The sequence below is a fragment of the Leptidea sinapis genome, chromosome 21, assembly GCF_905404315.1.
Source record: "Leptidea sinapis chromosome 21, ilLepSina1.1, whole genome shotgun sequence".
NCBI classification, from domain to species: Eukaryota; Metazoa; Arthropoda; class Insecta; order Lepidoptera; family Pieridae; genus Leptidea; species Leptidea sinapis.
Genome location: NC_066285.1, coordinates 392,378 through 404,646, shown reverse-complemented (window position 1 = coordinate 404,646; position 12,269 = coordinate 392,378). Strand labels below are relative to the sequence as shown.

The window sequence follows — 12,269 nt, the reverse complement described above, 5'->3', positions numbered from 1 at the left end:
ACGCAGCTCACTGCCTCTTCGGTCACAGTCCTCAGGCGCATTACAGCGTCGATCGTCGAACGCCCGGCTCGGAAGCTAAATTGGGCGTCCGACTAATCGGGGCCAACCTCGCCCAGATGTCGGACGATGCGGGTAAATATCACCCTCTCAAACAATTTACCCGCCTCGTCCAGCAACACTATGGGCCTGTAGGCTGCGACCGAGTCTGCAAGCCGCCCCGGCTTCGACAAGAGAACCAGCTTCTCACTCTTCCAGCAGTCAGGAAACCGTCCGAACACCAGGCTCGCGTCGAACAGTTCCCTGAGGCGGTCCATCATGTGGTTGAGGGCTAAGGCCAGCACTCGGGCAGGAATCCCGTCCGGCCCAGGGGCGGTGTTCTTCAAACGAATTCATAGAACAGCCGCCCCTATCTCCGCCTCTGTAGCGGGCGGAACGACTTCCCTTTCGGCCTCCCGGTCATCTCTGGCGAAAGGGGCCATAACGGGGGCGCGTGTTCCACCTGTTGTGGGAAAAGGCCCTCAACCACTTCCTGCAGGAAGCTGGGCTGGAGAGTCTCCGTAAGGGGGGGGGGGGCCCTGTGCACGCAGCTTTTGTTGCACCGCACGGTATGGACGACCCCAGGGGTCACGATCGAGACCCTCCAGCATCTCCTTTCTCTTGTCTTCTTTGGCGCGGCATATGGCCAGCTTCAGAGTTTTCCGTGCAGCTCGGTACTCCTCGCGAAACCGGTTCTCTTCCCCCTCTTCGCGGTGATGCCGCCGGCTGCGAGTGTAAGACCTCCGGGCAAGAATGCAGGCCTCCCACCGCCTTGTGCTCCGGTTAACCGCAGCGGAAGCAGAGTCCGCTGCAGTCAAAGAGGCTCGTGCAATTGGCACGAGTGTGTCCCGACGCCAGGCACTTAAAGCACCTCATCGGTCTCGCTGCCAGGACTGTGATCCTGGCATTGACGAAACCGACAAGGATTTTTCTGGCGTCAGCTAAATTCTTGGCAGCTGCCACGCGGCAGCTGACCCACACTGCGCCAAGGCCCCCCTGACCAGGGCGAATGGTGCCGACTCTAATATTGTCCGAGGAGCAACCCATCCTCGAGTGAATTGCCACTCGGACATCGTCGACAGAAACGGAGTCGTCCAGGCCCGAGATGCGCATCTCCGCGCATTTGGTGGGCCTGGCGACCCGCACTCCATCCGACTCCGCTAATACACCCCGCAATTTCTGTGCGAATGTATCCGCCGTCTTCGCGCCTTCGGCTCCGGGAAACTCCAGAACTCGAGCCACTGTCTGGGCGAGGCGTAGGCGTGCACCTACGCCCCCGAATTCAGAAGCGAGGGTGTCTCGCGCCTTTTTGAACACGGCAGCGTAAGAGAGCCCCTTGCTAGCTGCCTCCGGCAGTATGGTAACCACTACTGCTGCCGACTTCGGCGGCTGCAGCTTTCGGGTCCTCTTAGTGCTCATGTTTACCGCCTGGTGCTATGAGGCGGTTGTCGTCATCTTCCTCCCGCTTGGCTTTTTGCCTCTATTAACCACCGTCCAGCCATCATTTTGGGAGGCAGACAAGGAGGGGCCAGGCATAGTTTCCGCAGCAGCAGGGGCACGACCCGCGTTTTGAGCAGTCTTATTTGAGCGTGCTGCTTTTTTGCTTTTGGAGCAACGGCCGGTGTTGTCGCTGGGACGCGGCCTCCAGAGATGTGAAACTGTCTCGGGACCAAAGCGTGCTTTGGTTGTGATGCAGCGAGTGAAGGCCGGACTATAGGTGCTGGGGGCAGTCTAGCCTCCAGTCCGGCAAGCCGCCCGTCCATCATCCTCCAAACTGCGTCAATAACTTGACGCATGTGTGCGTCCGACGGGGAAGGAGAGGGAGCAGTCTGCTGTGAAGCAGACTTCGGCTGCTCCGGTTGCTCCGACCGCGCTCCTGCCTTAAATTGGGCAAATTGAACGCTGAGGTCAGCGACCTGCTCCGTCAGGCGTTCATTGGCGGCTCGGAGACCAATCAGCTCCTCTACTAGTGCGTCCACTACACTAGAGATTATCTTGGAGGAATCCTTAAGGGCCCTAACAAAGGAACCCTTAAGGTTTGTGGACTTGGTGGCCACTTTGTTGATGACGGCCACTGCGTAGGTCATCCTCTCCTTTAATGCTTGAGAATCAGAATCCCCGTCCACCGGCGCCCGGATCTTCTCGAGAAGATCCTCAATTTCGTCTTCGGCGATGATCTCGCCTTCCGCACGGGCCCTATTGTAGGCCCCTGCTCTTGAGAATGTTGAGCCCGCTGGGGCCGGGACTGGAGTACGTGACCGCCCTCTTAGGCTGCTTGCCACTTTAGGGGGCAGCAAACCTTGGGGTGCGTCACCCTCCTCTTCCCTCGAGTGACCCCGCTTGCAGGTCTCGGCTTCGAGCTCCACATTCCAGCCCATAGTGTCTGTTGACACAGGTGTTGGAGGCCGTCTTCTGAAGGTCCCAACCACCTTCGAGCGGAGGCGCTCTGATTTTCCGTTCCGTTGTAGAGCCCAGATCATCTGCTAGGGGCTCTTGCAATAGCGTCACCTCAATTTCATCGTCAGACGACGACTGACCGCTCTTTCCACTTAACTTCTACTTCTCATTATTTATTTTGTTATTTTTTGGTTTATTCATTTTTGTACCCATGAGTGGGGGAGAAATAAAGGTCGACCCCGGCAGAGATCCCCTAATACCCGGGCAAGCGTAGATTTGTGCCCAGCCGAGGGGTCCGCAAGTACCTCGGCTGGGAGTGCGCTTGCGACTGAACTACCCATCAGCCATGCATCCCCTGGCTACGCACTAGGGCACGGGATTCGGGGTAATTTTTTAAAGAGGTTTTCTTCCTCACCGTCTGGGCGGGTAAGCCAAGACGGGCTTACCGGCGGTGGCAGGAAAACCGGGTTTTCCCACCTGCTCGGAGGCAGTGTAAATGCACACCGAGCCCGCCCTCGACGCTTCTCAACTATGAGCGTCCCAATAGTCAGGCCGCATCCCGCAGAGTTCTTAAAGAAAGAACTCGTTGGGAGCAGCCTCCCTAAGTCCAGTTCGCTTCCCTAAGGTGCTGGCTTGCACCCCAGGTACTGAGCCCTTCCGCCACGACAAGGCCTGGACCCTGTGGGAATAGAGGCCCACAGATGGAAGGGAACCTAACCTAACCCAGTCACCTCGCAACCACCAGTGAGAGAGTCACGAATCTGAGTCGCTCCGCAGTTGAAAAATTATACATAAAGTATTTTTGTCGAGTTCAAAGTTGAGTGATATATCGTTGAACGCGTCTTGCAAAGACAAATCGAACGATACCTGTTACGCTCGGACCAGTGGAGAATAAGTGTTCAAAAGTGCTGAAAAAAACCGTGTTTTGTGTTTAAAATTTGTGAAAAAGTGCGTACGCCGTCAAAACCAAAGCGATAACCCACCACTTTTTGGATGTGAACAGTTGCGTCTTAACGTACTGCACATTTTAAGCCCTCTTTTGGATTTATCCAACCAGGCATTAATGAGAAAATCAAGAAAAAGTGCAGTACCACGTGGCACGTGGTACCAAAAAACGCAGTCACTTCATCAAGTGTGATACATCATATGTGTGCGCGGCGCCAAGACAATCACAACAATATATCATTCGCACAAATTGGACCATTACAAAAATATTTATAGAGGAAAAACCAAAAATAACCTTTTAAAAATAACGTTTAAGGGTTTTTTCTCAAAAAGTAAAGCGACGACATACATATTAAAAATCACTAAACGATCGGCCTTATTAAAACAAACAATTAGACACCTCACCCGGATTTTTGCCGCCATCCAATGCGATTTTAACATCTTTTCCCTGGAAACCACGTGGCACGTGGTTGGTGTTCCCATGGGAATTTGACATCGCGCGATACCACACTAGAAAGCTCTTAAAAAAAGAAGATTGCTGCCGTTTAGAAATAAGAAATCGGACCATCCTGAGTGAAGCTAGGTCGTGTACAATATTTTAATATATGGACATTAGTTTTTAGCATATATGTACTTATGTATATAGAAATTTATTTGTTTTGACCTCAGAATCTCTTCCCTATCTTTTTCAAACAAAACGAGCCCAAACTCGGCATATTTCGGACATCCATAACATTTTTAAATTATTTTTTTAATTTTCCAAAATTCACAAAAATTAAAATAATCAAAAATTTCCAACGCCCTAGAGTAAAGGAAATAGCGTTAATTCCCGCAAAAATACTTATATTACCGGCAAAACATTTTAAAACACATTTTTGGCGATTTTTGAGTCTTTTTGCGATTTTTGTTTACAACCCCCAAATTTTGAAAAATTAAATTGAATATAATTTCAATTGCAAACTCAAAATTCTACATCGGCTACGAAACTTCGTCTATTTCTTAATTTAAAATAGATTTTTCCACATTTTTATATAACACAAATATCTCATAATAAATTTTTCAAAAATATATGTTTTTGAAACCAACCGCACAAAAACTTGTTTTGGTCAAAAAGTAGGGGTGCTAGAGCAAAAATAACAAAATTTTACCCCTCCCCCCACCAATCCCCTCACGGCTTTACTTAGGTGAACCCCTTCGGACCCTCCCCGATCATTTCGGCATAGTCTCAGCCCCCTACCCCCAAAATTCCCTTTGGACTTAGACAAATTTCTGATAAAAGGCATAAAAGGCATTTATTTTCTCAAAATTGATTCCTTTAGAATTCTTTTTGATGTCATTTCTTATACTACTAGATACTACTACCGCTTCGGAAAAAAAGGGGCTCTGAGAGAGAAGAAGCGGCGCAAGAAACTCTCCCAGCATTCTTTTTTTTTGCGCTCTTTTCAATAAAAATATACAATATTGTACAGTTGCTATAAAATAATCACAATCTAGTCCCAGGCTGTCCGATCATTTAGATATTCAGCAGTGGAGTAATAGGATTTACGACAGAGCCATTTTTTTATAAAACATTTAAATTTATTTATAGACAATGCCTGAACAGTGGCTGGGACTTTATTGTAGAAGTGTATACATTTACCCTTAAAGCTATTATGTATCTTATGAAGCCTACTAGAATTAGTTACAAGCAATCCCTTATTTCTAGTGTTATAATAATGAAAATCACTATTAAGAGCAAAAAGGTGACGATTTTTGTGAACATATATTAAATTTTCATAAATGTACTGACAATAAACAGTCATAATATTTATTTCTTTAAATTTTTCTTCGAGAGACTGTCTATAACCATGCTGATATATAGCACGAACAGCTCTCTTTTGCAGAGCAAACACTATATCAATGTCAGCAGCATGACCCCATAGTAATATACCGTACGTCATGATGCTGTGAAAATAACTAAAGTACACTAATCTAGCGGTCGCAACATTCGTGTACTCTCTAATCTTTCTAACTGCATATGCCGCAGAGCTGAGTCTATCTGCTAGATGGGTAATATGTGGACCCCACTGAAGCTTTTTATCTAACGTGATACCCAGGAAGACCGTAGTGTCCACAAGTTCCAATCTCTGGTCATTTATAAGTACGTTGGTTTGTACCTCCGCTGTGTTTGGTGTAATGAACCGTAAACACTTTGTTTTTTTACTGTTTAAGTGCAGATTATTCGTCTCAAACCAACGCACTATCTTTGAGAGTGCATTGCTTACCTCGTCATCAATATCCGCACGTCGCTTCACTTTAAAAATAAGTGAAGTATCATCAGCAAACAATACAATCTCATGGCTATCATCTACCACAAACGGTAGATCGTTAATATATATAAGAAACAAGAAAGGACCGAGAATAGAACCCTGTGGAACACCTATTCGCACAGGTTTACCCGAAGACCGTTTGCTATTTACATCGACTATCTGAACTCTTTCGCTTAAATATGATATTAACAGATTTAGGGCTCTATTTTTCACTCCATAATGCTTTAGTTTTAGGAGAAAAGTTTCATGGTGAACGCAGTCAAATGCTTTTGACAAATCACAAAAAATGCCCAATGCATCCTGTGACTCTTCCCAGGCGTCAAAGATGTGCTCAATGAGTCTAGTACCCGCATTAATTGTTGATAAACCCCTAGTGAAACCAAACTGATTTTTGTTCATTAATTTACAAAAATGCATTTGTAGCTGTTGAAGCAAAAGTTTTTCAAAAATTTTACTAAAAACAGGCAGCACTGAAATAGGTCTGAAATTAGCAGGGTCAAAAGAACTGCCCGATTTAAACAAAGGTATAACTTTGCTGTATTTCATGAGGTCAGGGAACACACCCTCATCTATGCATTCATTAAATATTATTGCTAATTCAGGTGCTATAATGTCAAGTATGTATTTAACAATATTAGTCAAATGGTCCCATAGGTCTTTTGTATTTTTTAGGTTAATTAATTTGAAGATTTTTATTATATCGCTACCTGTAACATACTTAAATTTCAAGTCAGTAGAAGATACTGGTACGTGTAATTTAAGCATATCATATGCTGCTTTTGGCGAAGAGTTAAGGTATTTGGTCGTGACAATCGGGATTTCGGAGAAGTATTTATCAAATTCATTTGCAATTTCTATTTCCGAATTTATAACGCGATTATTAATATTTAAACAGATAGAGGTGTTACGGCAATTCGATCTACCAGTTTCATTGTTAATTACACTCCAAGTCGCTTTTACTTTATTATTACTGTTTTTAATTTTATCTGCAATGAAACGTGTTTTCAGTTCATGACAAACTATTTTAAAAAGCTTGGAGTATTTTTTTTACATATATTTTAAATTCTTCACTATTATTGTAATGTTTCTCATAATAAAGGTCGTATAAGCGTTTACGACTTTTGTGGATACCCATTGTTGCCCAATCATTAAAACTATGTTTGTTGTTTACTGTCACCGTTACTGGAGTAAAAATCCTGTCAAATTCCTCACAGAAGGAATTGAAGACTAAGTTATAGTGAAAATTAGCAGTTTCACCACAGTGTAAAAATGGTATCGTATTTACCAAATTATTTCTAAACCTCTCAAGACGGCTACCCGTAACTGGTATAATCGTCACCTTTTTTGGTCTGACATTGTCCAATCTTGTATTTACTTGAGGAACATATAATTAATTATAACTCCGGAGTTTCGTAACCGATTTTGACGGGGATTAGGAAAAAGCTTCGGACATAGTACCTAACGCCCCCCCCCCCTTTTTTTTTTCTCTCAACGGGGAATAAGATTCTTGTCCCTTGTATTGGGTTTATTAGCTGCTTTAGTGTAAGCTCGACCTGACCTCACATCTTTTTGGGTGTTGAGCAATTACTTATAAACTTAGATTAAGGTCATTGGGAATATATTTGACGTGGCTGTCGCCCTATTGGGGATAGACACCATTTTAATTAAATAATCTAATATTGACAACTCACATCCTATTGGGTGATGAGCAAAAATTATAATTTAGACTAAGACTTATAATCAAGCTGTGATAAACATCATTTTATATTAATAACCAGATATTGACAACTCACATCTTATTGGGTGTTGAGCAATTAATTATAAATTAGACTAAGGCTTATTGGCCACCCGTTGCAATTATATTTTCCTGACGTTACGAAAATATTGTTAACTTACATCTTATTGGGTGTTGAGTTATTAATTATAAGTTAGAATAAGGCTTATTGGCCACTCTTTGTAACTGTGGTGTAATTGACACGGCTATCACCTTATTGGGGATAGACCCAAATATTTAATAATTGTTTTGTTTATTGTGTGATTCAGGCTTATAGCCCGAATTCACATCGGTAAAAGACCTTATTATACCCCTATTGGGACAGACACAAACTAACACCGACTTGACGACACTCGACCTACCTTACTGACCTGACAATTAACTTAAATCAACAACAATGTTTGGCATCAGGACTCCAGCTAAAGCCTCTAAGACTGAGGACACAAAGACGATAGCGGGTGTCAGACGCAGCATAAGTGACTGGGAACAGGCCACAAATCAAGACGTCGCGCAAGCCAAGGATTCACCATCAGCAAGCACACCAGCAGATACGAGGGAGCCAAGAGAGAAAGAGGCAAAAAACTGCCTACTTAAGGCGATGGCACACCTGGGTGAATCAAGGAACATTAAGTCAGATATAAAGACTGGCGTTACAACTGCCGTAAAGCGACTATACAGACTGGTCAAAGAGAGCAAGGAAGAGCTCAGGGTTGCCAAGGGATTAGATGCAGCATCAAAAGCAAATGATGAAGTGAGACTGGAGGACACAACGCCCATTCCCTCACCTCTTCTAACCAAAATTAATCACCAAACAGCCATTCTCGAGGAGAATACAAATAGGCTGAAAGAAATTACCGCACACCTTAAAAACCTCGAAATGGAAGCTAAGAACAGCGCAGAAAATTTCAAAAGAATGGAAGGTGGTATAGGGAGGATGACATATGCAAACGCGCTGGCAGGAGAAACAAATCCAGAAGCAAAGTCAAAAATGATCCAATCTCATGGAAAAGATAGGAACACAACGCATTCGATAATAGTGACATCATTGAAAAGCGAGACTAGCACAGAGATCCTGGAAAGAGTGCGGACGGTTTTAGACGCCAAAAAGAAAGTATTAAACGTGGACAAAATTAGGAAAGCCGTCAACCAAAAAATAATAATGGGCAGCGCGTCAAGGGTCCAGATAGATAAGATAGCCGAAAGGCTGAGAAACGAAGAAGGGCTTAATGTAAATAACGCAAACAATAAGGACCCCCTGATTAAATTGAAAGATGTCCTTACAGTAAATACGGTTCAGGACATAATAGATGGGTTAAAAAACCAAAATAAACATTTACTCAAAGATCTTAATCCGGAAGATGTCAAGGCCACGGTTAAGTTCAGAAGGAAGACGCGAAACCCACATCTCAACCACGTTGTGCTACAAGCCCAAAATTGTGGCAAGTGCTCGTTCGAGCGGGCAGGATCCACCTCGATGTGCAGAGGGTGGTAGTTCTGGATCAGTCTTCGCTGATCCAATGCACGAAGTGCCTTGGCTACGGCCACGGGCGTAAATGCTGCAAAGAGGAGGATGAATTGCCCTGCATTTGTGCCTACTGTGGGGAGAGGCATATGCGAGAGGAATGCCCCAAGTATAAAGCGGCGGAAAAACCCAGCTGTATAAATTGTAAAAGAGCAGGTATCGAGCGACACGATCACGGAGCCTTTGACGAAGAATGTGCGGTAAGAAGGAGGTGGGACACACTAGCGAGGAGCAAAGTGGCCTACTGCTAAGGTGGCACAGGTCATCAATACACCGCCAAAAGCCAAACCAAACAAATCCTATAAGATAGTACAGGCCAACCAGCAAAGGAAAGAACTGGCAACAGCAGAGCTTGTAATGGAAGCCCGATCAAATAACATCTCAGTCGCAATGGTGCAGGAGCCTTATATAGGAGCCATAGGGAAAATGAAAGACTACAGAGGAGTCAGAATAATACAGTACCACAGTCCAACGGATGGAGACGTTGTCAGAGCAGCAATAATGCTCTTTGACGAGAACATTGCTATTACGCAATACTCCGCAAAAACAACCACAGACATAGTGCCGGTACGCCTCCAGACGGCAAAATGAGAGATCTCCTTAGTGTCTTTCTATATTGAGCCGAACCTAAGGAACATAAGTCCGCACCTGAATCAGTTAGAAGATATCCTCGGGACAATCGGGCGCGAGTAATCCTAGGCGGAGACGCAAACGCCAAAAACCCGTGGTGGGGAGGCTCAGCAGTCGATGAGAGAGGGATGATCCTCGAAACGAAAATAAATGAACTTGGCCTGCACATCTTGAACAATGGACAAGAGCCAACGTTCGATATAGTTAGACGTGGAAAGAGGATCACCAGCTACATTGACATCACCCTGTGCACAGAAGACCTCCTCGCACATATAGAGGAGTGGATCGTAAATCCAGCCCTGACCTCCTCTGACCATAACGGTATTGAATTCGTGGTTAAGTTGAATAAGCCAGACAGTACAAAAAATACAGGAACTACCCGGATCTATAATACCACCAAAGCGAACTGGCCCATGTTCAGAGAAAAACTCGTGGAACAAATACTCAAGAAAGAATTAAACGTAGAGACCATCGAAAGCACCCATAATGCAGGACAAATGGAAGAGACCGTGAAACAATATACAAACGCCATCATTGAAGCGTGTGATGTAGCGATACCAAAGATAAATATAAACACCAAACCGAAAATAGCATGGTGGACAAAGGAGCTAGAGGCTTTGAAAAAGCAAGTTACAATTATTAAGCGCAGAATTAGGTGGGCAGCAGAGAGCCGAAGGTCGAAAGTAATAGGAGACTATTTAGAAATGAAAGAAAAGTACGAAAATGAAGCTAGGGCCGCACAAACAACTAGTTGGAAGGAATTCTGCACCCAGCAGGAGAAGGAGTCTATGTGGGACAATATATATAGAGTCATCAGGAAGATGGAGAAAAGAAAGGCAGATCTGCCACTACGGAAAGATGGATGCTACAAGGATGAAAAGGAATCTGCTGAGTTGCTGGCAAGAACATTTTTCCCTGAAGACAATGAAGAAGATGAAGCTGAAGAACATATACTCATAAGGAAAAAGGCTGAAAATATTGTTGCGTAGCAACCCTTCGAAGTATATGACGAGAGTTGTCAAACTTCAAGACATTGTTAATTTCAACAGCTCCGTCAGCATTACTCGTAGCTCAGCGGAAAAGTGTTTACTTAAATTTGTTAAGGATAATTAAATATTAATCATCTTAAACCTCTACCAGAAACTACTCTTATAATTATTAATAAAAATATTCTTTTTAATATAATATAATCTTCTTCATATAAATTATAAATACTTCTTAAATTAAACTCATTAATTATTAAATATATAATTAAACGTATTCTATAAAATATTGTTAAACCAGTAGAAAAATAATATAAATAAAAAATTATTAAATTTAAATTTCTTATACTAACCATTTCTAAAATTAAATCTTTTGAATAAAATCCAGCTAAAAATGGAATTCCGCATAAAGATAAACTTGAAACATTCATACACAATGACGTATAAGGAATGTAAAATGAAATACCCCCTATTATTCGAATATCTTGATTATCACTTATTATATGAATAATTATTCCTGCACATATAAATAATAAAGCTTTAAATATAGCATGAGTTAATAAATGAAAAAAAGCTAATTCTTTAAATCCTATTAATAAAATTCTCATTATTAAACCTAATTGTCTTAAAGTTGATAAAGCAATAATTTTTTTTAAATCAAATTCATAATTAGCTGAAATCCCAGCTATAAATATAGTTAAACTAGAAATTAATAAAATGAAATTTGTAAATTCTAATGTTATTAATAATCTATTAAATCGAATTAATAAATAAACCCCTGCAGTAACTAAAGTTGAAGAATGAACTAAAGCTGAAACAGGAGTAGGAGCTGCTATAGCAGCAGGTAATCAAGCTCTAAAAGGAATTTGTGCTCTTTTTGTTATTGCCCCCAAAATAATTATTACACTAATAATCTTTATAGAAAAATCATTATTTAATAATTCTAAATAAAAAATATAATTTCATCTCCCATAATTTAATATTCAAGCAATTACTATTAATAATATAACATCCCCAACCCGATTAGATAGAACTGTTAATATTCCAGCATTATAAGACTTAATATTTTGATAATAAATTACTAAACAATAGGAAACTAAACCTAATCCATCTCACCCAAGAAAAATTCTAATAATATTAGGACTGATAATTAATAAATATATTGATAAAATAAATAATAAAACTAAAATTAAAAATCGTATTAAATTTAATTCAGACTTTATATAACATTTTCTATAATAAATTACAGAAGCTGAAATTAAACTAACAAATATTATAAATAATGTAGATATCCAATCTAATAAAATTGTAAAAACAATATTTATAGAATTAAAAGAATATATTCCCACTCTAAAAAATATGTTATATTAATTATAATTAAATAAATTGTTAATATCATATTTAATATTATAAATATTATTAAAAAAAAAAATCTTAAGAAATAAATATTTTTATTAAAAATAATAAAGTGAATATACACATTTTTGATACCACAAATCAATATTTTTTTTTAATTATTTAAATAAAATCAAACTATTAAATAATCAATTTTTATAATTAAAATATTTAAAGGTAATCAATGTAATAATAATAATAAATATTCACGAGAAGAACTTAAATAAAATCTATATAAACCTAAATTATATTCACCGTGTTGAGAATAAGAATATAAA

At 41.2% G+C, this 12,269-nt stretch overlaps 1 protein-coding gene across 1 annotated transcript; it reads right to left on the bottom strand.

The window, feature by feature from the left end:
* Nucleotides 1–10,712: 10,712 nt before the first annotated feature.
* On the bottom strand, nucleotides 10,713–12,055 carry LOC126970494 (NADH-ubiquinone oxidoreductase chain 5-like; the record flags this gene model as incomplete). Its single annotated transcript, XM_050816433.1, is given in 2 exon segments — nucleotides 10,713–11,938; nucleotides 11,941–12,055. Coding segments are annotated over 2 exon segments (1,341 nt in total), but the record flags the coding sequence as incomplete, so codon positions are not given.
* Nucleotides 12,056–12,269: the final 214 nt, after the last annotated feature.